General features: G+C 38.3%; 2 protein-coding genes across 6 annotated transcripts in view; both read left to right on the forward strand.

Annotated features, from left to right (window-relative positions):
• The window catches only part of axo (axotactin), a 70,314-nt gene that overhangs the window by 11,497 nt on the left and 34,399 nt on the right, over nt 1–24,418 (forward strand). For all 5 annotated transcript variants that reach the window (XM_036814641.3, XM_036814638.3, XM_036814639.3 and 2 more), the window contains exons 2-10: nt 1,670–2,247; nt 2,869–3,142; nt 5,050–5,269; nt 6,581–6,716; nt 8,484–8,768; nt 15,794–16,324; nt 16,448–16,644; nt 21,220–21,552; nt 21,860–22,392. In XM_036814641.3, coding sequence (XP_036670536.3) covers nt 1,713–2,247; nt 2,869–3,142; nt 5,050–5,269; nt 6,581–6,716; nt 8,484–8,768; nt 15,794–16,324; nt 16,448–16,644; nt 21,220–21,552; nt 21,860–22,392 — 3,044 coding nt within the window. In that variant the 5' untranslated portion in view covers nt 1,670–1,712. The remainder of the gene's footprint in view (nt 1–1,669; nt 2,248–2,868; nt 3,143–5,049; nt 5,270–6,580; nt 6,717–8,483; nt 8,769–15,793; nt 16,325–16,447; nt 16,645–21,219; nt 21,553–21,859; nt 22,393–24,418) is intronic.
• LOC108006933 (uncharacterized) lies at nt 12,459–14,430 on the forward strand. Its single transcript, XM_017070536.4, has 2 exons — nt 12,459–13,186; nt 13,660–14,430. The coding sequence occupies exons 1-2, from the start codon at nt 12,641–12,643 to the stop codon at nt 14,269–14,271; spliced, it is 1,158 nt and encodes a 385-aa protein (XP_016926025.3). The 5' UTR covers nt 12,459–12,640; the 3' UTR covers nt 14,272–14,430.

Here is a 24,418-nt window from a genome sequence, read left to right on the forward strand (position 1 = left end):
TCAAATACCAAAGGACTTCAAAAAATATTAAAATGTGGTGTAAATAATATATTTAATACCTTTGGAAACCATTGATTCTTTTTTGGTAACATTTTATGAGTTTATTTTTTTTAATTCTTTTTCGAAAATTAAAATTTGTTTAAAATTTAAACTTGTATTGAAAAAGTGTGAGATTAAGTAATTAAAATCTTAAGAAAACAAAAAAATTTAATATGTTATTTAAAAGCCATTAAAGATTGTTTTTTGTTTACTAATATAATTAACTTAAAAAGGATTTTTATTTTCAAAGTTTTAACCAACTTCGCCAACGTATTTTGATATTTCCCATAAAAGCGTTTCTCTTTCTTACATTTACACTCTTTTTTCCGTGTTGACCCGGCCTAGGACCCGAACCCGTAACACGATCCGAGCCCAGACCCGTGTCTAATGCCACACCAACACTTTGAGGTTTATTAATTCGCATGAACTCCGTCCGGCTGCACGACCCTGCGCTCATTTTTCATGCTGCCCGGGCAACGAAAGCCACAATTAAAAATTGCTTATGAACGGAAATGGCAGACAAAAAAGCCGAAGTGAAAAACTGCCCCTCGTAGAGAAGCTGGGCCAACTTTCAGTCGAAACCATAATCTGAGCCATGGAAAAGCTATCAAAGTTTTCCGGGGGGGGGTGTACGAAAAACTTAATTTCCTATTTCCTTTCCAGCTTCCGCTCACTTCCATATCTCTTTTGACTCCCACTACCACATTTAGTGTAAACTGTGCGCATCATTATTTTGAAATTTTTGACACTTTTTTCGCTTGCTGGTGCTAAGCTACTTGTAAATCAACCCAAGCTCATGCGTCTTCTTCTATCCAGTGTCTTTGATGTATATGTATGTGTGTGTGTGTGTGAGTGTGTGTGTCACATTTCCGGCGGAAGTGAAAGCAGAAAACTTGGTTCGTTTTCCTCTTCGCTAAATGGCATCAAGAAATGCAGCATCGTCGCCTCAGAGGAACAGAGACATTGACTGATGATGATGAGGACGATGATGTAAATGGGATTTTAGTGCCGCACATGACAATAGTAAACTTCTTTAGCAGCCGGAATCATAAGCTCTGATGTCTGTGTTCAGAATATCTGCTCTGGGCTCTTGTGACATGCAAGTAAATTGCCTTGGTAAATTTATTGTGCAATTACAAGGAAATCTAATGAAGAAAGCGTGGGATGGGGCCTTGAAAAAGTGCCGGTTTAGAATGAAGGCTCTTAATTTGGTCTACAAAAGGGGGGTTTTGGCGTCTTGAAAGGATAAATATATGTAATAGTTTTATTTAAGCTAGTTATATATGCAAATAATTATTTTTATAAAGATTCTATATAAATTGATGGAATATTGCGTAATAAGTGAATAACTTTATATAATAGTTTTACTCCTTTACTTTTATTTAATTGTGAAAAATTAAAATCAATAACAAACTATTTATTTTATTTTAGATCTTACTCTAAAGAACATATTTAACATTTACAAAACAATTTTGAAGCTTAAGCCTTTAAATGCATTTGTATCTTATGCAATGTATCTTAGAACATAACAGCTTAAATCGACGTAGGCAAATATTTTCATCGTTTAATCTTAGTAAAGCAACATAATTTCCCGTCTGAATTAACCCATTATGTTCTGCCTCTGTTACAGTTTGCAAGGAAAAGTAGGCCATTGCCTGTCCTGCGTCCTCGAAATGGCCTTGCCCTATGTCCTGGCACTGCTGCCCCTCCTTTGCTCCGCCTCTGCCCTCAGCCTGCCGAACATGACCGCAACGGACGCAGCGGTGGCCGGTGGTGGGATTTCGCCAATCCTCGTCGCCGGAAATCCCAGCAATCTAGGGAGTGGCAATTTAAGCCTGAGCGGTGGCGGCGGACTGGCCGGCAGCAATCCCGGCGGACAATCGGTACCGGATTCCGGAGGAGGTAGCGGCATTTCTGCGGGTGGTTCGCCAGCGGGCGGCAGCGGTGGTGCCTCCGGCGGTGGCAGCAACAGCGGCCTCGGCGGCAGCGGCAACAACTCCGCCATGATTCAGGGCCAAAAGAATAATCAGTACGAGAAGTGTGCTGGGCCCGGGGATCCGGGTCCCTGCAAGCAGTACATCTACAAGTGGCGCTACGAGCCAACCACCAACGAGTGCACCAACTTCATTTGGGGCGGTTGTGAAGGAAATCCGCAGAACCGCTTTGGCACCGAGGCCGAGTGCCTCTTTCACTGCATTGGAGGACCACGTAAGCATTAATCAAGTTCAAGTAAAAGTAGTTAGGATCCCAAAAATACAGGGAAATAGGTTTGTTGGCCAGAAATAGGGTGATAACTGATGGTATAACCAAGTATCTTATAACTATGATCCCATATAAACCAAGATGAATTAAATTAAAATCTGTGATCTAAAAGGCGAAATTTCAATGGATTTGCAATGGATTAAGGATTTACAAACACTAAGGCCTAGTTTCTGTACCTAGAAAAAAGTGGTTGGAGCAATATGTACTTGTGTTAGAATCAGATAATAAATAAATAAAAAACTAGTTTACGTTAAATGTTTTAAAATCTCAAGGTAAAGGTAAAGTGTCTGTCATAAAACAAAAACGTGTCTTAAACGTTCCAATCTAAACGAAGTTTGATTATACATAAATTGTCTTCTTAAATTTATAACCAGATAGGGCTTACGACATTTTAAAATGTTAAGAACACTGTGATGCATATAGTCCAAAAAATATTGATAAGATAGTAGGAATAAGTACTAAATCGATTAGGCAATCCTTAGCTATTAACTAGTTACGTTCCCTCGATTAGTTTTCCCACCTCGGGCGACCCAATGATAATCCCAATTGACGTCCCATCTCTTGCAGACACGCTGCCACCGTTCCTGCAGTCCACCACCCGTGAGCCGAGCACCACGGAGAGCTCCATGCTCCTCGGTTTGCCGTACACCCAGAGTCCGGCCCAATCGCCGGACGGAATGGGCGGGGCAGAGGGCGGGGACGGGACCACACCCGTGCCCATCGAACAGCGCGGCCCCGAGCTGACTTTCGCGGAGACGGGCCAAGGCAAAACTTTCATTTTCGCCAAGAACAACACGTTCATCCAAATGGACGGCGACATCATACAGACATTTCAATTAAGGTGAGTGGGAGTGGGACTGGGAGTACGGGTGCTGAGGGTCCACTGACCACCTGGCAGGTGGCAGGTCCTGGGGTCCTTTGCATGCCACTTCAACTCGCCGCGCTGCAACGGTCGCGTCATTTAGCGGATTGTTGGCCTTTTGGCTCAAAAGTGCTTGATTCGCTTAACCCTTGACGGCAAGGGAAACATTTTGTGAATATATTCAATTTTATTAATTTTAATTATTGCCAAAGAAGTATTTATGTGCCTTACGAAAGCCAAGATAGATTTTTAATAACCTCTATAAGTATAGATAGTTTTTAAGTACTAACTTTCTAAGAATCTTTTAACTTAAGACACATTCTATAATGATTTAAATAGCATATAAATACCATGCTAATTATGCACAAACTGATTTTAGCTATTCATCTGAGAATTTACTTCTCCTGAAACTAAAAAAAAACTTTTAAAGAAACACAGATAACTGTATTCGTATTTAAAAAATTAACTTTACAACTTATTGATTTTAGTAGGACTAGTTCATAAAATGCTTTCCATGTACCTCGATTGCGTAACTTTTGATACCTCCAATAACCACACATTACAAAGCCTCCAGTGAATTTGTGAAATAGATAACAATTAAATCTGGCATTTGAGTGAGCGGGGGAATACAAGCAAAAAGTCAATCTGACAACCAATGCTATTAGGTCTAAAAAATATTCAAGCCTTTTATAAAATACCACGATACCAGTGGGGTTAACAGCGAAAGCTGTCCACTGAGCAATTAGCCAAACTGACGTTGCCTTCACAGTTTGAAAATTGATTTTCTCTCAACAATTTTCTTTGGGGGACTGCAATCTTATCGGTAGCTTACACAAAACAATCAAAAGGAAAGCAGAAGAGGCAGAAACAAAAAACGACTCGAAAACCAGGTCAAAAGTTAATTTTCTGCTCAATTGCCGAAACCTTTCTGTCCAGGCTGTGACATCTAAATGGCTTAAAATGACTTCTGGCCAAGATCTTTGGGCTTGTTAAATTTAAAATTCAATTTGGTTGGAAACATTTGGAATTTGCATATTAAATTAAGATAAAAAATATTATTTAAATGTCAAGTACAAGAGCATGTGAACATGTTGGACAAACATGTAGACAGTGAGGCAAATAAAATTAAACATAACTTTGCCAAATAGAACTTCTACTTGCTATCGTTGCTGCCTTTGGTCAGTGGCTTCTGCGTACTTGGCCAAGTTGGCAATTTGTGCTGTAGTTTTAATTGTAACTCATGTGGCTGCCGACAGCAGGAGCAGCACAAACAACAGCAACGGCAACAGCAGTCAAGAGCAAAGAACAAATAAATTTAAAACTCTGTCAGGCAAACACACACCGGCCCTCACACAAAATGCTAATAAGTGTGGCCAACTTGGCTATTTTATGGCCAAACTCTGGTATTATTTAAAAAGATTTGTCATAAAATAAGCCCAACATTTCATATCACTTTAGATGATTTACTTCAGAATATAATTGAATTACTTTGCAATGTTAAAAAATACAAATATTTTAGGAATGTTCGTTTAATTGGTTCAAAAACTGTATACAAAATCGCCAGCGTCTTAAAATAACTTTAAATGTGCCTAAAAGTATGCAGTAAAGCAATAACTCCATTCCTCACTTTAAGATACATTGTTGCATACTTTTCGGCACCATTATAATATTTTTATAAACTAGTTATTTCAGATAAACATTTTAAGAATACAGGCAATAAATACCCACTAGACTTTTTAGTTTTATTGTAATATCATAATGTTGCGAATTAACCACTTTAAATGAAACAAAGCTAACTGAAGGCCAATTTGAGCTACTTTTGGGAGCCCACATTTGCAACACAAATGCTAATGCACTGCCCGCTCTACGTCTTTCTGTCTTTGCAGACTTTGCCGTGAGATTTCATTTCAATTCCGCACCCGACTGCCGCACGGCCTTCTCGTCTATCACAACGTTAAGAATCCGGATCGCATTATTTTGGACCCCTATGCACTCTACGTGATTGTGGAGAAGGGCCAGCTGAAGGTGGTCCATGTCTTTGGCAAGCATTCAACGAGTGTCACTGTGGGCGAAAGTCTGAATCGAGATGAATGGCACAGTGTGATGGTGAGTTGGGAAATGGGTACCTCCCGAAAAACGGGGTCATGTCTGGCAGGAACCCTCAAAAGAAACCGGGCGGGGCTATCAGACTTCCGGTGGACTTAGTTCGTTTGGGGACTTCCCAGCTTTCCAGGGTAATTGGTAGTCGGTTAACATCTGGCGTTTTGGGCCAACATTAGCATGGCCATGCGTTCAGCAAGCAATTAGCAAGATTGCAATGCGGAATGTGTGCTGCCGGTGCATGTGTGCAAAACGCTTTATCAAACTTTTATAACAAAGCGAGCAAGTTGATTTATGTGCGTTCAACTTTGTTAACTCACCTCGGACCTGGGGTACGGTCCGGTGGTTGCATGTTGCTGCTGGGATGTTGCAGGTTGCCGCTGTTGCTGCTGCTACTGCTGCTTTTCCACGCATGTAGCCAACCGCAATCCTTCAAGCATCGTCAGCATCATCATCATCAATAACAGTGGCAGGAGCTACCGAAAAAGCAGCAGCATCAGCCCGGTTTAGTTCATGTTTTCATATTTAAAACAAGCAGATCCTGTACTAATCACACCCTTATACAGAAAATGGCAAAATAATCACATGGAGAAAAATAAATTGGGACATACAATTATTATGATTTATAATTAATCATTTTCATAAATTATTTTATTTCAAGGGCTACACATTAATGTACTTTTCTGATGTGTTTAATAATTAAGTTTCATACGAAGGAAGTACAAATATTTCGAATGCCTTGAAATTATTGATAAAAGTGTTTAAAAGTATGCAACGAAAAATTTTTTTTCGCAGCATACTTTTATGTACTTTTTGAAATGGTTTCAATGGATCCCCAATAAAAATTGTATTTTTTCTATAAAAGCTGTTGAATACAATATATATGAAGCCTTGTAAATTTGAAAACAAAAAAGGCTTATAATTTTCCCATTTTTCTCAGTGCACAGGCACACATAAATGCACACACATTTGGCCACTCATAAATAACACGCAAATTCCTAATGAATTTCAGCTGATCCCAGCTATGAGTTTGTGCGCACAGCAGTTGCAATTCATTTCGTAGATTTTTACCCATGCTGTTGCAGCAACAGCAGCAACAAATAGCAACAAAAGCGGTAGCAACAACAATTTATCGCTTGCCGCTTGCAAAAACTTGCAACTTCAACTCGGGGCCAAAACGCATAAATTCATAAATTTTTATCATTTGTCTGTGTGCGAATGCCGCGCCCTCCTCCATGGCAATGGCAATGGCATGGGCCATGGCTGGTTTATTGGTTTTACGCTCCTAACCGATCCCTCGCCGTCTATATTGCACAGGTGCGCATCGATGTCCATGGCGCAAGATTAATTGCACGCGTCGACAATAGTCAGGAGGAGGTCTATCTGAAAGGACTGAATCACGAGTACAACTACGGCGTCTCCACGAATCTGCCATCGGTGGTCCTGGTCGGAGGTGAGTGCCCAAATCAATTGTGTATGCATTCCCGTTCCCATTGCCATTCCCAAAATCCAAAATTCACCACCCACTTCACTGCACAAAAGCACGAAAGCCCCACAATCAATCATATTAAAGGCAACGCCTGAATATATGCAATGATTTTCGTACGCGAAATTCACACATAAACCATCGCATCAATGTGGAACATAGAAAGTTTAGTATGCGTATATATATATATATGATATAGCATACAAGTGCGCTGACGAAAAATCTGAAAATGTGCAACTGAAAATTGAAAATCGAATTTGCAGTTTGGCGGTGACGACTCACACACTCCCAAAATACACAGAGCAAATCTTGAAATCAGGTCTTTAAAGTAAATATTTGACTCGATGCATCATAAAAATTTTTGAAACCAAATTGGAACACAAAGTTTATACTTATCCGAATATAATTTTGCTATAATTCATAAACATAATGCTTTTGTAAACCTTAAAACAGGCAATTTTCTTCACAGAGCACCGAAGTAAAAATATCATTGCATACTTTTCGACAGCTCGAAAAAAGATGTCATATCTCACGTGATTTGTACCAATATATTTTTTCTTTTTTGTTTAGGGATTATGTTAACTTTTCAAAAATGAATTCTATATAAAATGCACAAAGAGTTTTGTCCTAGTGTAGCAGTTCAAAAAGTCGAGCGAACGAACCCAATTTGAACTTGCTCATTTCCCATTGAATCGAGGCTTTGTAAGTGTTCGTATGTATGACTTTGAAAGCTGCTTTTGGTGCGTTATTTGAAAATTTAATTATTTCACGTTGCGAACACCAGAGGCCATGGAAAAAAGGGTTTTTGTGAGCTGGCCGACAGAATGGGCCATTGATTGCACTCTGATGATGTTGGTCTAGTTTTTCCGAGCCAGCTCCCGCTGAGCTTGCTTTCGGATTGAATGTTCCCAGAACACATATCTATTTTTTTTGCCAGTAAAAATTATTTTGTTGCGGTTGCATTTCAAAGAAACCCCTAGAGACTGACCCACAATTGATGGGGAAAAGTGAAATGTGAAAATGAAATGGAAAGCATGCAATCAATAAACTTTAAAAGCGTTTTGTGGAACACTAACAGGAAACAGTCAATAAGTAAATAAGCCATTTTTCACATGGTTTTTCCATTTCCAGAAATGTCTAAATAAAAAGCAATAAATTATTTATTATTTAATTGGGAATTAAGTCGCAATTGCAAAATGTTTGACTAGCAATTAATATGTAGACCAGTCAAAATATTTACATACAATTCTCTTACTCATTTAATTAAAAATGATGTAAAATAAATTTAAGAATATTACAATTGTAGATCAAAAACTTTAAAGCCCACTAAAATCCTTTAAAAATAACTGAAGTCCCATTCTGAAAATGCAACTAGAGTTATTTTATGTCCATAAATAATTGCCGAATCTCCACCGCCTTTTCGGCTTGTGTTTATTTAGCCCGTTCCTTGCTGATCCGAAAACTGAGTGGAGACAACTTGTTTAATTAAGCAATAGTTAAATCTGTAGCAACAGCAGCGGGCAAAAATCCCATCAAAAGTTTCAACTGTAAACAACGAAATTATGTTATGGCCGTCCGACATGGTCACTCCGCCCACAAAAGCCCACACAGATATGGACGAAATCCATTTCCAAATATTCAGCATGTTAATTAATCTGTGGTCTCCCAGCCAAGACCAAACAACTGACCAATCCCCCCAACTCCCATCTGCCAACCCCTTTTGCAATTTTGCAGGCCTTTCCTCGGAGGAGAAGCTGCACGGCGTGAAATACATTACGGAGTCCTTTGTGGGCTGCATCCGGAACGTGGTCCTGAGCTCCGGCAAGGCCGCCTCCGACCTCCTGCCCATCGCCCCCCTGGTGGCCACCAAGCACGAGAACGTCAACGAGGGATGCTCGGACATGTGCGAATCCCGGCACAACCTCTGCTTCGTAGGATCGCGCTGCATCAACCACTACGGGGGCATCTCCTGCGACTGCTTTGGCACCCACTACGAGGGCGAGCACTGCGACATTTACAGTGAGTACTTTTCGAAAACCATGTAGATAGATGTGCAGAGTATTTAAGAAGTTTCTCAATGAACTAGGAAAATTCCAAGATATTTCTGAATAAGAAATTCTGATAAATAAATTGAAATTCTCCTTCGTGCTTTACGCAACAAAATATTTTAAGACTTATCAAATAGGTGATTACATTTTAAAAGCATATTTTAGCTTCTTAGCAAAAGGATTAGTCAAAATTCTTATAAAGGGAATACATACCATTTTTATAAAATGATTTGAAAGTATCTTCTTTAATAAATATAAGCATTTTTCCTATGATAGGATATATATAAATATATAACAAGCTTGCAAGGAATATTTTATTTTTTAATATTATATGAGTATTTTTATCTAAAAATCTCAAAAAATAATTAAAATTACATTTAAAAGAAAAGGAAACTTAATATTATATTAAGCATGTTTCCTATGAATAGGAAACATATATAAATTTTCAACAAATTTTTTGTTTTTGTATCTAAAAATCTCAAAAAGTTAAACCATTTATAAAATGAAAGAAAATTTAATATTATATTATTTTCTGCGTATTCCGCCTAAACTAAATTATTTCTTTGTATAATTTTTTTTAGTTCATAACTATTTATGATTTACAAATTTTGATTTTTTAATTAACTTTTTTAAGTTCTAAAGAGCATTTAAATGAACAACAAATATTTTCCAAATACCCTTTGGGCACACCATTTTTTTCCCAGTGCCATTCACATCCATCTAACTCTGCCTAAATCCCAATATATCTCTGCATCTGGACATGGCCCTAGGGGCGCCATTTTGTTTTAATTATAAACTATGTTTGTTTGCTAGCGGTTAGCCACTGGCACTGAACTCCCCTTTTGGCCGCTACAGTTTTAAACACGCTAATGACCTGACCATAAATTATGCAAAATAGTGTTTGACTTTTTGACTGCCGGCCAGCTTCGGCCACACCGGGCAGAGTGTGCGCAAAATTAGTTTGTTAAGCTCAATATACACACCCCCAACGACCCCCCCTTCAGCAACATCCGACATTTAGTTAATGACATAAAGCCAATTCCAGGCCGCCATAATCTCAATTAAGTCACGCGAGGCCATTATATAGGCAGACCCATTAAAAATTGAGCAGCTCGTTTATGTTTTTTGACATTGCACAATTTTCAGGGGTCTTTCGAAGCACTAACTTCACATTCCTACACGAAAATGGGAGTTGGGTTTTTGGAATCCAAAAGGGAACTGGATTTACCCTAACTTGGAATGGTTAAAAATATTGTGTAAATATTATTTACATATTCAATTCTCTGATGATAGACATGTTATTGGCTTTTTTTACACATTCCATAAATAACTTAATTTAAATTTACCCAATTTAAAAAAAAAAAAGCAAGCCAGATGAAAAAATGTTCTTTGATATTATTAAAAAGCACCAAATTAAATTAATGAAATGAATTTCTGCGTCAATATTAAAATATTAAACTGGAAATTTAGTTATCCTTTTAAACCGAAATAAGTTTCCCTCTATGAAAACCTCAGCAATCATAAAATCAAGTAACCTAACTAAATAAAACTCTAGTTAGGGCATCTCAACATGCATTCTTCAGATTTGGCCCCCCTGAATTTCAAATGTTTGCCGAAATTTGCATGCAAATGATGACCAACACATGCCAGCCATGGTAGAAGTAAAAATCCAAAATAAAATCCCGACTTCGCGGGTGCCAGTGGAACTAAGCGGAGTGTCCGGGGGAAATGTTTTCGGGGAAAGTGAGTATGGTATTGATGCAATGGACAGCTGCAAATTGCAAAATGAACAAAATAGTAAGGGGAAAAAAAACGCTAACGGTTTGCCGTTAGCCGTGACAGCGTTGGCCATTTTGGAAAATGCCGCGTGCCCTCTATCTGTGCATTTTCCCTCCTCTATCTGTCTAAATGGCGTCTGTCAAGGACATCGAGCGGCCGCCGTGACGTGCGAGTTTGTCAAGCATTTACAGCGCCTGCTGTTGCTGTTGCTGCTGATGATGCCCCTGCAACTGATCACAATTACGTAACGAGCGCCGGCAAGTGCAAGCAAATTACACAGATGTACCTCACCCACACGCCCACTGAGCCACCACCCACCCACGCCCACCTCCCAACGCCCACCGCCCACCGCCCACTGGTTTGCCGGCTGCATGTTGAACTGCTCCTGGAACGGAAACAGTGTCAGGCCATTAAAACCTCGCACATTGCGAGCGGTAGAGCTAGACTACAGAGGGAAAAATAAAGGTGTCGAAATTGAAAAAACAAAAAAATTGAAAACCTACAACATTTTCTAGGGCTTTAATGCACCAAAAAGGTATGACACAACATTTACGGATGTTTAAAGGATTCTTTCCGTAAGAGGAAGATAAAAAAATACACTTCCTAAAAATAGAACAAATATCTCATCTTTGACATCTCGGTCTTGGAATAATTTTAAAGCTTACTAAGAAAACTCAAGTTAAATTCTTCAGGTAATCCTCACATTTTTGCTCATTTATTTTTTTTATATTTTTTTTACTTAAAATAATATGATAGACATTATTTTTAACAAGAAACAAAGTTAATAATGCTTTGATTACGTTATATATCAATAAAAATATTATGTTTCCAACAAATATACACTCTTTTTCAAAGTACCAGAAAGCATTGATAAATTGTATGATTCCATAAATATATTTTTACAAACAACTTATAAACGAAAGGCATCTTCATCATTTTTTTTAAATTCAGGAATATATGCATTTACTTTTAAATCATATTTTTAACCCACTCCTTTTCCTAAGTGTTTGAAAATACAGAAAATTCGTACAGGGTACAAGGGACACGGGACATAATCAAACGCAGACGCTTTTGTAATGCAATAACTAAAATGACAACTGCCAGTACAAGGACGAGCCTGTTCATGTGCATTTCACCCTGAATACAGCTCCGCAAAAACCCCTCCTTACACTCCACAATTCCGATTTTACAATTTTCCATGGCAAAAGTGTCAACGAAATGCGTTCAGTTGGGGAAATCATTAGCCCCCGAAAAACCAGGCATCAACATTTGTGAAAGAGACTACAAGATTTTTCGCCTTCTTCCGGCATAAACGAATTGAAATGCCAGCAAACAGGACAGATTGAGGGTGGGGCAGCATGTCCTGTGAGGTCCTGTGATATGATGACTCCGGGCTTAGTTCATCTCTGGACTTTTGGCCGACAGTTTTCAGCTCAACTGGCATTCATGATGCAGCAGCCGGAGATGCTTTTTTTTTGGCCCAATTCAAGCTGAAATTGCAGTAGATGCATATTTTGGGAAAAGTTTTAAATTGGACAATAAAAATACTTAAATTTCATTTGCTAACTTCCGTTTTTTCAACTTGAAATTAATTATGATAATTTTTTGACTAGTTTTGGCTTTATGCTGGGATACAAAAAATAGAAAACACCAGATTGCGGTCTGCCTTGTCCAAATGAAAATGTCACACCTCCAATTAGAGCCATGGCTTTAATAAATAATTTATTTATAAATCATGATATCTGTGTATAGGCCTCATTCCGATTAAACGTGACATATAAATGTTTAAAGGAATGTCACACTTATAATTGGTTTGTTATAGCTACTATGTTGAAAGCCTTTTAGATAATCCGCTAGATATGTTTACCCCATCTAAGTTGGCTTTTCGATACTAAGTCATACTCCATAGACCCAAGCAGTTTGGTGTCTGTGTTTCAGTTTGTTTTACTCAAACACAAACAAACATTGCCACAAATTGCTTGAGTACACAAATTTGCAAGTTAAACTTGAGCGAAAATCATCAATACAGTGTACTGCAATCTGTAAATATCTCCAAAAACCAGAATGAATCATCGCGGAGTTTCCTTTTCGGAGTTTTTTGTGAAAACCCCATCTAGTCGGTGCACTGAGCTGAAGGCCCAAAAGGTGGCCAATGAATTGGTGATGAAAAACAAAGAGGTGCGGGACAAGTTGCTAAACAATAGATTACCAACCTATTCGGAACTCCGAAAGATAATGCAATCGGCGGGCAGGCAATCGGACCTAAATCCGGTCACCTATAAGAGCATGATGGAGATACGACAGTCACAAATCGATCATAGACGCCTGAAAAGTATCAAATCCTCGGGAGACTCTTTTGGATATCAGGCTCGCATCCTCAATCGCAGTCAGTTGACCAACGAGTTCGGCCAAAAACAGGATATCTTTCGCAAAAATCTCGAGCTCCTTGGACGGATCAACAAGACCAATCGACTGAAGGGCTGCATTGATAGCTTCAATCGCCATTATCCTGCCCTTCAGCCGAATCGGAGCAAGATCCGTGAGCTGGCAGACCGTCTGAGCCAGGAGAACAGGCAACTCGGTTGCCGTCTTTCGCAGGTCAAGTCTAAGGTTGGTAAAAAAGCATAAAAGTTAGTTAAATCGAATGAATATCAACCTGGTATCGCATATTTTTTTGTATTGTACATATCTCAATAAGAATGTGTTTAAAATACGACCTCAGAATATCATAACTGCTAAAGGGACTTAAGAGAACAACCCTAAAAACTATCAGAATTCCGGTTAAATTATCAAATTCACTTTTTAATGTTGTTTGCTCGATATCTATAGTGATATAACAAGATATGTTACAAAACATATTACTTAGTCTTTCTTTTTAAAAATATCTCTTACTATAAAATCGAATTGATATAATATTAAAATAGTTTCCTAAGACTTAAAGAATTTTTTAAGAAATGATCCTCGTTTAAGATCATAATTTTCGGCACTTAAGGCATTTTGATCCCATAGCATGTGCAGTATTTCAAATATATTTCTTATGTATAGAAATACGTAAAATTCTGATAATTTACCCCTAACTAAAGGTGGACTCTCACAATCCTTGGGTGGCGCCCGTCAAGCCCCTTGAGCAGAAGGCCTCTGAACAGACGGTGCAGACATTTCTACCCTATATGCCTTCGCCCCGGTTGGGAAAACGTACTGCCCATATCCTGTTGCGTCCCATAATATATTTCGATTTGGCGGTAAGGGAGAATAACCAGTTCTTAGGTCGATTACTCCTGCAACTCTACACGGAACTCAGTCCGGAAGTGGTGCTGCAATTTGTGCGAATGGCCACCCACAACGATGTAAGATGCCATCGATTTGTACGAATATTTTCGGATCTTTGGATGGAGGGAGAACTTGTGCCGCATGGCAACGATCCTTTGCGTAACCATCACAGCGTAAAGTACTCCTTTCTGGAACCCAGCAAGTTGACGGGTGTGATCTCGTATCCATGGGACTATCGCCGCCACTTTCCCCAGGGTCTCCTCAGCTACACCATCAGCTTCAAGCCCTCGGTGGTTCCATGGCAGCGGGTCATCTTCGGAAAAATCTGCGGTGGCCATAGGGTCCTCCAAAACTGCCACGAGTTCAGCACCAAAAATGGCAAAATGAAGAAAACTGTGATTGTCACACGGTGCGGCCTTCTCTAATGGGAGTCCAAACGTACATCGCCCGGCTCATTATGCACCTGCATTAACATAAGCCCAAAGTGGGGTTGGAGTGACAAAATTGTAGCACACTTTTGTGACCTAATGCAGCAGAATGTTTTTTCTCCAACAAAATGCAAATAAAATTGTGAAGTAAGCTAGGCTATCTGCGTGGGTTCTGGGCACTGGGAAAAAGTTTAAAGCTCTAATTAAAAACATGTCCAAAAGTTTTTGGGAGGAAACACTCCTTAAAAACTCATAAAAATTCCGGAATATTAAAATTTTCTAAAAACCATTTAATCTATTAATCCTATAAAATTTGCATAATTTTCTTAAACATCCAATCTGTTCTGTATTATTCGATAAAAAAATAGAGATAAAAAACCAATGATTGGCTTAAATCAACTTGATTAAAATATTTTTTTAATAAAGGCAACAGTGCGTATGGGTAATACATTTTGAAGAAAATGAGCAGATCCTAAGTCAAATAAGGGGCTATTCAATTTTATAGAATAAAGTCTAAGTCTTATAGATTTTGTTATAAACTGAAGCCTTTCGCAATAAGGATATATTATAAATATATATATGTTTTTAATAGAAAAACTCTCAGTGTATGAGTTTTAGGGGTGTGCGTGGGCTGTGATGCGTTATCGGCTGGGCGTGGCCCACGTGTGCTGTGTCAGATAAGCGGCCAAAACGCGGTTGCTGTCACGGCACCACCCAAACCACCTATTATTCCCAACCACTTGCCACTGCACCACCAGAGGCTGCAGAAAAAAATGCATGAAAATTGCGCGTTACACGATTTGCACATTTGGTCCTCGGACAGGACAAGAGGCCGGATCAGGATCTGGAACAGAACCAGGAGAGAGGGAAACAGGACCACGACGAACATCAGGCGAATGCCTAAAGGGCACCATATACCAAACAATATAATCTATTTTTGTGGCCCACTAAAGCGTTCTTTGCATTTTTCTTTTCATTTTTTGTTCTGTGTGCAGCAGGCAGATAATGCACAAGTGGCAGGAGACTAAAAAAAACGGAAACAAGGGTCAAAGTTTCAAGTACTCCAGCGGATAATTCGTATGCTGATATATACGAATATGCTAAATCCGGCAATTTATATTTTTTCACTTCGAGAGAGTTAACAGGTGTTTGCTACAAACATTTTTTCTGGTTATTGCTGGATTACAAAAATGCGTGATGACTTGTCGATGCTGAATAAATATTTACTCACACATTATGTTTAATTTTTTATATATTCGTTTAAATAATACATTGAGTGGTAATAAAATCGCATATTTTACAAATACCTTCTTTTTTTAAGTAGGTTCTTGACAAATAAAAGTGTAAAATATTTGCCTTACCTTCATATTTAAAATTCATTCAGAAACAAGTCAAGAAGGCTTAACATTCTCTATTAATTTTCAGAGTAATAATATTTTCTTAAAATAAGAGTGGAACTGAAATAAAATAAATGTATAAAATTTCAGAAATGAATATCTTTTGATTTATTTTTTTACAGCGGCCACTATAATTACTTTGCGAGGAGCTAGCTATGTATCCTACAGGATATACGACTGGAAGGATCGAGTGCATTCCTCCACTAGGCGTATAAGTCTTATGTTTCGAACGAATTTCGACGATTCAGCCTTATTCTACGCCAGTGGAGAGTCTCTGAAGCATCAGTATATAGCGGCTGCTATTAAAAACCAATCGATTCATGTGGAAATGGACTTTGGCGACAATGTGATGAGTACCATACTCACAGATGACTTGACCCGCGGATATTGGCACAATCTAACGATTCTACACGAACAGCGAACGGTTAGCATTATCCTGGATCAACAGCAAAAGGTTCTAGAACTACCAGCAACCGCGAGTGGAAATCTTCTCTTCGATCCGGAAATATATTTCGGTGGAGGACCGGAACTGCACAAGAAGAAGGGTCTGGCATCCCATAACAATTTCGTGGGCAGCCTGAAATATGTCTACTACAATGACATCTCCATACTGTACGAACTGCAAAGGGGGAATCCCAAGGTGCACTATCACGGTGAGTGGAGGACAATTTAATATCTAGTGTAGCGATTTGCTACCGACATATTTGGCATACCTTCTCTGACGAACCTATATCTCTCTATCTGTATCTCGGTGCTGCTCTTGGTTTCTGGGTCAGGCGTGCTGGAGGCGGAGTTCGTCGAGAACGAAGTGAATGTCATACCCATCACCTATCCCTTTGCGACATCACACATTTGGTGGCCCATAAATCACGCCGAAGAATTTAATATTAAATTCGATTTCCGCAGCAGTCGGCCGGGCGCGGTGCTGGCCTACAGTGACGTAACTACCAGTGCCGGAAATGGCTTCTGGGAGGTAAGTGTGAGCATTCAAGCAATCATCCATGAGTGCACTGAAAATATTTGGATTATATCGAAAATATTACATTTATTTAAATTAATCTCTTCATTGAATGAACCAATAGCAATGGCATTCCCAAAGTTTAGTTACATGAAAGTTTATGTATTGATTATATCATATTTACAATTTTAGAACTCGACATTTTTAAAAAACTATGAAACTAGAAACTTAAAACAAATATAAAAGTTGAAGCTTTACAGTGATGTAACGTATTTTTATCGATATACGATTTATGTAATGTATTTTTATCGATATACGATTTATTCTAAAAATTTGGGTTTCATATATATCATTAGGAAATTTCCGAAAATAAATAAAGAGTAATAAGTAATATTCTAGGGATATGAAAGAATTGAAAACAGCTTCTTCCTTTAAATCCCTCTTCATGCAATTTGATGCATAACATTTTTTTCTCTCAGTGTACTAAGTACACATTGCTTGAGCTTTTGAGCTCCACACACGCATTACACACAGCCACAGGCACGCACACACACAGAACAGCTGGACGTTTCCACTGAGAAACGTGCTGCTTAAGACGACTTAGCAGAGCGAAAGAGACGTCGACTGAGAAAATGAAATGCAAATCAAATGTGCATGTGGTAGTGTCTACTGTACGTGTGTGTATATGTATTGCTGTGCAGGCTTGTGTATGAAACTTGCATTGCAATCGCTTGTGTTCCAGCCCCAAAATACACCCACATTCACGCAAGTTTTCCAGGACTCACAGGCATGCTCCACAAGTCTATATGTAGCACACATTGTGGGGCAAACGAAAATGTACCCAAAAATACCGACTGCCATTGGGAATGCGGAAAATGCAATTAAATTTAAGCGCTGCTGAGTGAAACTCGACTCCGGCTAATGCAATGAAAAGTCAAATGAGCTTAGTGTTTTGTAATTGTTTGGCATTATTCATTTCGTCGGTAGCCCAAAGCGATTGTGTACTCCGGCAAGGACATTGTTTTCTTAAATCATTTGTTTTCTACATTTTCGATTAGCTTTTGTCAGAAGAAATAAGTAAAATCGTATAGCTTTAAAGTGTTTCATCATATATAGAAATTTTTAAATAAATATATTCTTTTAAAGGTTTAATATCTAAGACATTTAAGCGTTGACATTGCCTATTTTTCTTCTCTTAAAATTAATAAAAACGTTTTTATTTCGGACAGTTTACCCTAAACGTACTTATGATATAACCCTTTAAACATTATTATTTTTATTTTGAGAAAATTCCCTTTACTAAATTATTATAGATATTATTATTATTATACATGATTTCAAAAATAATTTTTTGAGTAGCAAAGAAATCATTACAAGGATATTCACAGGAATGACCGTCCAATTTTGTCATTCCATGTTTTTGTTCCATTCAATGGTCTGCAATTTATTTGCTATAACAATTTTTATAGATTTATGACATAGTCGTCGCATCGCAATTGAAAGCAAGTTAAATGTTTCCATGAAATACCAATTTATAACCAGACAAGCAGAGAGATACTGGCCCAAACCGATTGAGGTCCGGCATAAAAGTGCGTTGTAATCGATCACAAAAACAATTCAACAGTTTAATGCCAATCGGGTAACAATACGTCCCCGAAAAACCCCACTAAATCCCCACACATTGAATGCCCAGAGAGTTGATGTTTATATGGATGTCAGTAGCATTTATCTGTATTTAAACAAACAAACAAACCTTGTCTTGGCCTGTCCGAAAACGTTTATTTGGTTACTTGTCATTTCGGCAAATGCTTCGTAGAACGTACTAAAAGGAATATTCATGTGTGCCGGCCGTATTTATTTGCATTTTATTGTTGATTTTGTTCCTTTTGATTGCTAGACGCACTCCCCCCTTGAAAAATAAACCCAAAATGTCACTGCAGAGACTCTGACTTATTGGCATTGCAATAAAATTGCCGTTGTAATGCCAATGAATATTTATGCCGCAAGCCATTCAATTTTGCATCGGCTGACTCTACGGCTTATTTGCCGTTTGGCGATTTATGCGCACCCAAATTAATACTAAATTGATTGTGTCAGGTTTTATAATATGGCTGTGTTTATATTTTTTATGTATCGAATAATTCAAATGCTGCCTGTCATTTCGGGTGGCCAGACAATTAAAGTAGAAATAATAGCTCTAGGGTTTTAAGGTAAATTTTTTAACTACTGTTAAGCATATTAAGATTTTTGTTCAGTTGTTTTTGTAAATAATTTTACGAGGCTTATACTCGAAGGGCACCCTTCGTTTTAAAATCACACAAGTAAATGTGTCTAAAAGTATGCAATAATATATTTTAAAAAATTGACATCATTTTGTATTGCATACTTTTAGGCACATTTACAAACGATTTCAAAACCCTAAAAAATTGGTCTCTTTTCCTGTTTATATTTAATTCATATATATGATTTCAATAAGTGGCTTTATTAGATATGCCAAATAAATGAATATTTACTTTTTAAAAACCTGGCAAGCTTTGAGGTTTGTCTTAATTTCCCTCGCTTAAAGCTATTATGTTGACCGCGGTTTTATATTTGCGCGACGTCCTATCTGCATTTGGCCAACTTCAAAAAAGCATCAGTTACGAGCATTTATTTATTTACTATTTACCCCGGTGTAGGCCACAAAATTGCCACCTGCGTGTTGCGTATGGAGCTCAACAAACTAATAAATTGCCAACAGTATTTTCGCCCCTTTCTGTCACTCATTCAAGCTCCGAATAACCCAAAAAAAAAAGATAAAACACCCACAGAAGAGCACAAACAAGTGTATGCAACACCGAATGTCATGTCACATGCTGCACAGGGTGATTGGGTTTGGATTTTGGGGGGGTGTCACATAAAAACTATGCGCCCGCATAAATCGCGAATCACAAATCGAAAATCGAATTTATTGACAGCGCGCAAATGGGCGAAATAGGCAAACAAAACAGCCAAACTCGCGGTGGCAACGGAGGAATAAAAATGATTTGAAATATTGTCACAGAGTGCGACGAATGTGTCCGGGTGGGCGGAGAGTGGAAGGCGTGTTTGCCTTTAAACATAACGCCCTGACAAAAATCTAATGAAATATGCAATAAAATCCGAGTGTTTGCCATTTCGCATAGGCGGCGCAAAAGCGCAATTCACAATGAGCATAGATAAATATCGGGTATACGAGTATACCATAAACACACACACTCGCCAGCTTGTTGGTACATTTATTTATACGGACATGTACAAATCGCAACTGTGCTGAGCTGTGTTGCATCATCGGCAGCACCAACAAGTTCATGAAATTTCAATAAATATTTTTTCACATTTCCAAAAATAATAGACTGCAGTTAGCAATAGGGGGAAAAAAATATGTACAGCTATCAAATTAGTTGGTTTATGGCAATAACATTTTGCAGATAGATAAATAGCTTATGGCAGGGTTATCTGTCAGATTTGTTTGTCTATAAACTTTGAATATTTTACGAGCTAATCTCGATGCGTTCAATTTATTGGCTGTCAGGTAAATAATGGTTTTACAAAACTTAATTTAAATATTTTATGCAGTGCCTTAAAAAAGGAATTATTCAGAGTTCTAAAGAAATTATGATAGTTTTGTAATATTTTTAAAAAGTGTCTAAAAGTATGCATTGAAAAATAGGTCGACAAGCCATCAAGCTTAAAATATATTGTAACATACTTTTAGACACTTTTATAGGCGTTTTCAATCAGTTATTTGTAGCTTTGCCATCCATAACTTTAAAAACGTTGAAAAAATTAGTTTCCTAAGAAATATTATATTTTTAATAATCAACGTTATCAAGGTACTAAGATTATGTTCTCAAAATATGGAACTAGTTCCCCGAAATCAGCATCCTAGCTAGGCTCGCGTTCGTTTGCTGCCCATAATAATTATTGCTGCATATGACACCAAGAACAGAGCAATTTGGTTACAGAGGATCAAACGAATGATAAAGAGTCGTGGACAAATACCACTTGAACCCCTTTTAAGCTTTCCGTACCCCTAACTCCATTGCATTGCTGCAAATTAATGGGCAGCAATTTCAACAACAGCTCTCCCCACGGACCCCATTTGAAACTAGGCGATTGATTCGGCAAATGCGAAACTCAACGTGGCCACGTGGCGTATGCGTAATATGATTTAAGCGTAGCTAATGCACAAAGGCATTTAAATTGAAATGTGTGCATGGGTGCGGTGAAATGGGGAAAGCGGGTATTTGAATGCGGTTGTGCAGTTCTGCATTTCAGACATTTTCGCAATTTTGATTTATTTCCACATACACACAGTTGAATCTTCTAATGCTAACAGAATTTTACTATTTTTCTCTTATTCTGCTTTTACATGTGCCGATGTCGATGACAAAAACTAATATTTGGAAACACGCTAATGCGCGGCTTCGGGTTTTGTTCGTTGTTCCTACGTGCAACATCCGTTGGCGGCGACTATGGCTCCGCTTCGATAAAAAAATAAATCCGCCATGGAACTCCACCGGAAATGCGCGTCTAACGGAAATTGCAAAATGGCCGCCCATCCATTAGATACGTCTGACGTCGGACAAACTAAGCTTCGATCTGGTCCCCGATGTGAACAACAATGTAACGCACTCGACCACCATTAAAATCAATAGGGCCACCTCCTGGCACAGCGTGGAATTGGACTATAAGCTGGGCGAGATTCGGTTTACGGTGGATTATCGCCACACTCTCAGTCAGATGTATGGATTGACCTTTAACATAGGGGATAAACTGATCATCGGCAGTAGCTTAAAGTCTGCAGCCATGGGTTTAGTGGGTTGCATCCGAGATATAGAGATCAACGGACATCTGATCGAACCCCGACATGTGGTCAAAACAGAAAGAGTCGTGGGAGAGGTAAGTCAATATTCTTTATGATCTCTAGATTTCTTTGTTACAACTAAGATTTTTATTTTAATTTATATTTACTCGCGGGTGCCATACAAATCATAGTAGCTTGATCCCACTTTCAAATGTCATTATAGGTGTCTAAAAGTATGCAACAACACATTTTAAGCTCGACTATCCTTTATTCACTGCATACTTATAGACACCTACAATGCAATTTTAAAGTGACTTTAAAACTCTAGTGATTTGTGAGGCAGCCCCATTAATTTCTGAAGACATATTTTGTGTAATAACATCTCTATTGTTATAATTTTAGGTCGCCCTGGACAACTGCAACTACATAGATCCATGCAAAAGACCCAATACCTGTGAGCATGGTGGCAAGTGTTTTGTTAAAGACGATCGTGTCACCTGTGATTGCAAACACACGGGTTATATAGGCAAAAATTGTCATTTTACCAAATATAGAAAGACCTGCGAGGAGTTGGCTCTGCTGGGTTTCACAAAATCGGATGTCTACCTTATCGACATCGATGGCAATGGTGTCTTTCCACCTGCTCATGTAAAGTGTGACTTCCAGAGCCTTGAAAATGCCACGAAAACCATTGTAGAGCACAATCTACCCAGTCAAGTGGATGTGCGATCCGCCAGGGAGACCGACTTCAGCTTCAACATCAGATATAGGGAATTTTCACCTCACATGCTGCAGGAACTTATCTCGCATTCACTGTACTGCACACAGTACATCAAGTACGATTGCTACCGGGCTCAGTTGGAACTTCACTCGGCCACCTGGTTCACCTCCTCGGCCAAGAATCTCACCGTCGACTTCCTAGGAAATGTCAAGAGGTAAGCGATGGTAGCACACCTGGGGCTAGTGGTTCTCAAGGGGGTATTTGTGATTTACGTGCTGGGCCACGTTGCCGCAAACAACACAAAATTGGATGACAGGAATAGGGGTTTCGGTACTGTGGATAATGGGGAGGAAAATGAGACGAAAATTAATGTTATGATTTTTATCAGGAATTATAATTATTATTTCCTTAAAACATTATATAATAATTGCTTTTAAAAAATCTTTAAGTAATATTATTAAAGATTTTTATATTAATATTAAAGCTGCTTAAAAGTATGCAACACTATATTTAAAGTGTGGTAGATTTTACTGCATACTTTAAGGCATTTTTCAAAGTGATTTTAGTACTTGTATTTATAAAAATCTTACTTTTTGTTAAGTATGTTATAAAAAGACAAGAGTTTTTTGGTTTAAAATCATTTATGTAACCTTTAAAGAGATTTCCAACCCACTATCCATAGCTTAGACTATACACATGCTGGTGTATGATTTTGGTACACCGCTGGCCACACAATTAATGTTGCAGTCTATTTGCTTAACTTGTTGTTGCTCCCTAGATTATCACCGGTCCCCGCCCCCAATTTGAAGCCCCCCGCTGCATTTTGTGTGTGCGTTCCGCTCCAGTGGACTACATACTACGTGTGGTAATCCAACAGTATAAATCCGAAATATTCTGGGAGGGAGAAACTCACAACTCCCGCTCCTCCTGCTGGCATTTCAATTGTAAACGAAACTTAAATTAATTGCTCGCATATGCATTATATAAATGCTAGGCAGGAAGCTTCGCTTAATGCTAACTGACATATTTACCCATCACACACAGATGCTGTGTTCTATTTTCCAGTTGAAAACTGACTGCAACTTCACTTTCAAATGGCATCGATATATATTCCCGAAGCCTATGACCACGTCCCTACAATTGTCAGTTGAGTGTGGTCGTCCTACGGAGCCATCTGTCCTGTTTAATTTGTCATGGACTTCGGCCCACTGAACTGACCAAGATCTAGTGTTGGTTTAGCTCTTGAAATTTGCCTTTCCTTTTTTTGTATATCCTCTTCTGGAGCCAAAGTTATATCTGCCGCATTTGTTGCCATGCATTGGAGCATTAAATTTTATGATGCCAAAAACTTGAGCAGCATAACCGGCTGCCAAATGCCTTTCTGTCCAAGGTAAACTAATGGTGAAACCCTTAAAAAAGCCAAACGAACCGAAGGGCAAAACGGCATATGAAGCAAAAATACGAAAAATTGCCAAAGTGCAAAACAAAAGGCCTGAGTTTGGTATTTATGTCTGGCAAATATGTTTCCGCCTCAGCGCTAATAAGGTTTATGAATGAGTCCCGGAATATCTCTTATGGTTTCCTCAGCCGTACTAAAAATATGTTTGCCGCCATATTGTTCGTTATTCCACTTATTTTTTTTGTAGAAGGGTATATCCTTGGGAATATTTTTTTAGTTTTATGTATTACCAAATGCAAATTAATAAAAAAAATAGTGAAAGAACAATCAGATCATATCGGAATACATAACTCTATTAAAATGCAATCTAAAATCAAAGTGGCATAAATTGATGCGTTTGATAATTTTTATTTCATATTATTTTAATAAAAAGTCCTATTTTAGATAGTAAATGTCCTTTGGTTGTTAATAAAAACTATAAATATTAATGCAAACAACGGGTATAATTTATTCGATTTATCAGATCACATATTCATATGCCTGTTCATTTTTTGTTCGTTACAAGTTTGCCAGGGTTATTTTTCTTGCTATGGCAGCCCTTTTTAAAATAAATGGCTTTGAGCGCACAAATTTAGTCTTTACGCCTAATTTCTTTGGAAAACCTCGCCCTCATGACTTCAGTTTTGTATAGGCTCGAACCCATAGGGATATTTCGGGTTGGATTGTTGGAACCCTTTTGACAATTCATCATGCGCTGCAAAGTAGGCAACATCTGGTGGCAGCAATTTCCAGTCGCTTGTTGCTGCCAAAATTTGCTTTGTTTTTGTTTTGTTCGGCCTGC

The sequence above is a fragment of the Drosophila suzukii genome, chromosome 3, assembly GCF_043229965.1.
Source record: "Drosophila suzukii chromosome 3, CBGP_Dsuzu_IsoJpt1.0, whole genome shotgun sequence".
NCBI classification, from domain to species: Eukaryota; Metazoa; Arthropoda; class Insecta; order Diptera; family Drosophilidae; genus Drosophila; species Drosophila suzukii.

Excerpts from the sequence above, each read along its gene's own strand:
- LOC108006933 (XM_017070536.4), top strand. The coding sequence starts at position 12,641 with ATGAATCATCGCGGAGTTTCCTTTTCGGAGTTTTTTGTGAAAACCCCA. Across the intron at positions 13,187-13,659 it reads TTTCGCAGGTCAAGTCTAAG|GTGGACTCTCACAATCCTTG; the intron begins GTTGGTAAAAAA and ends CCCTAACTAAAG.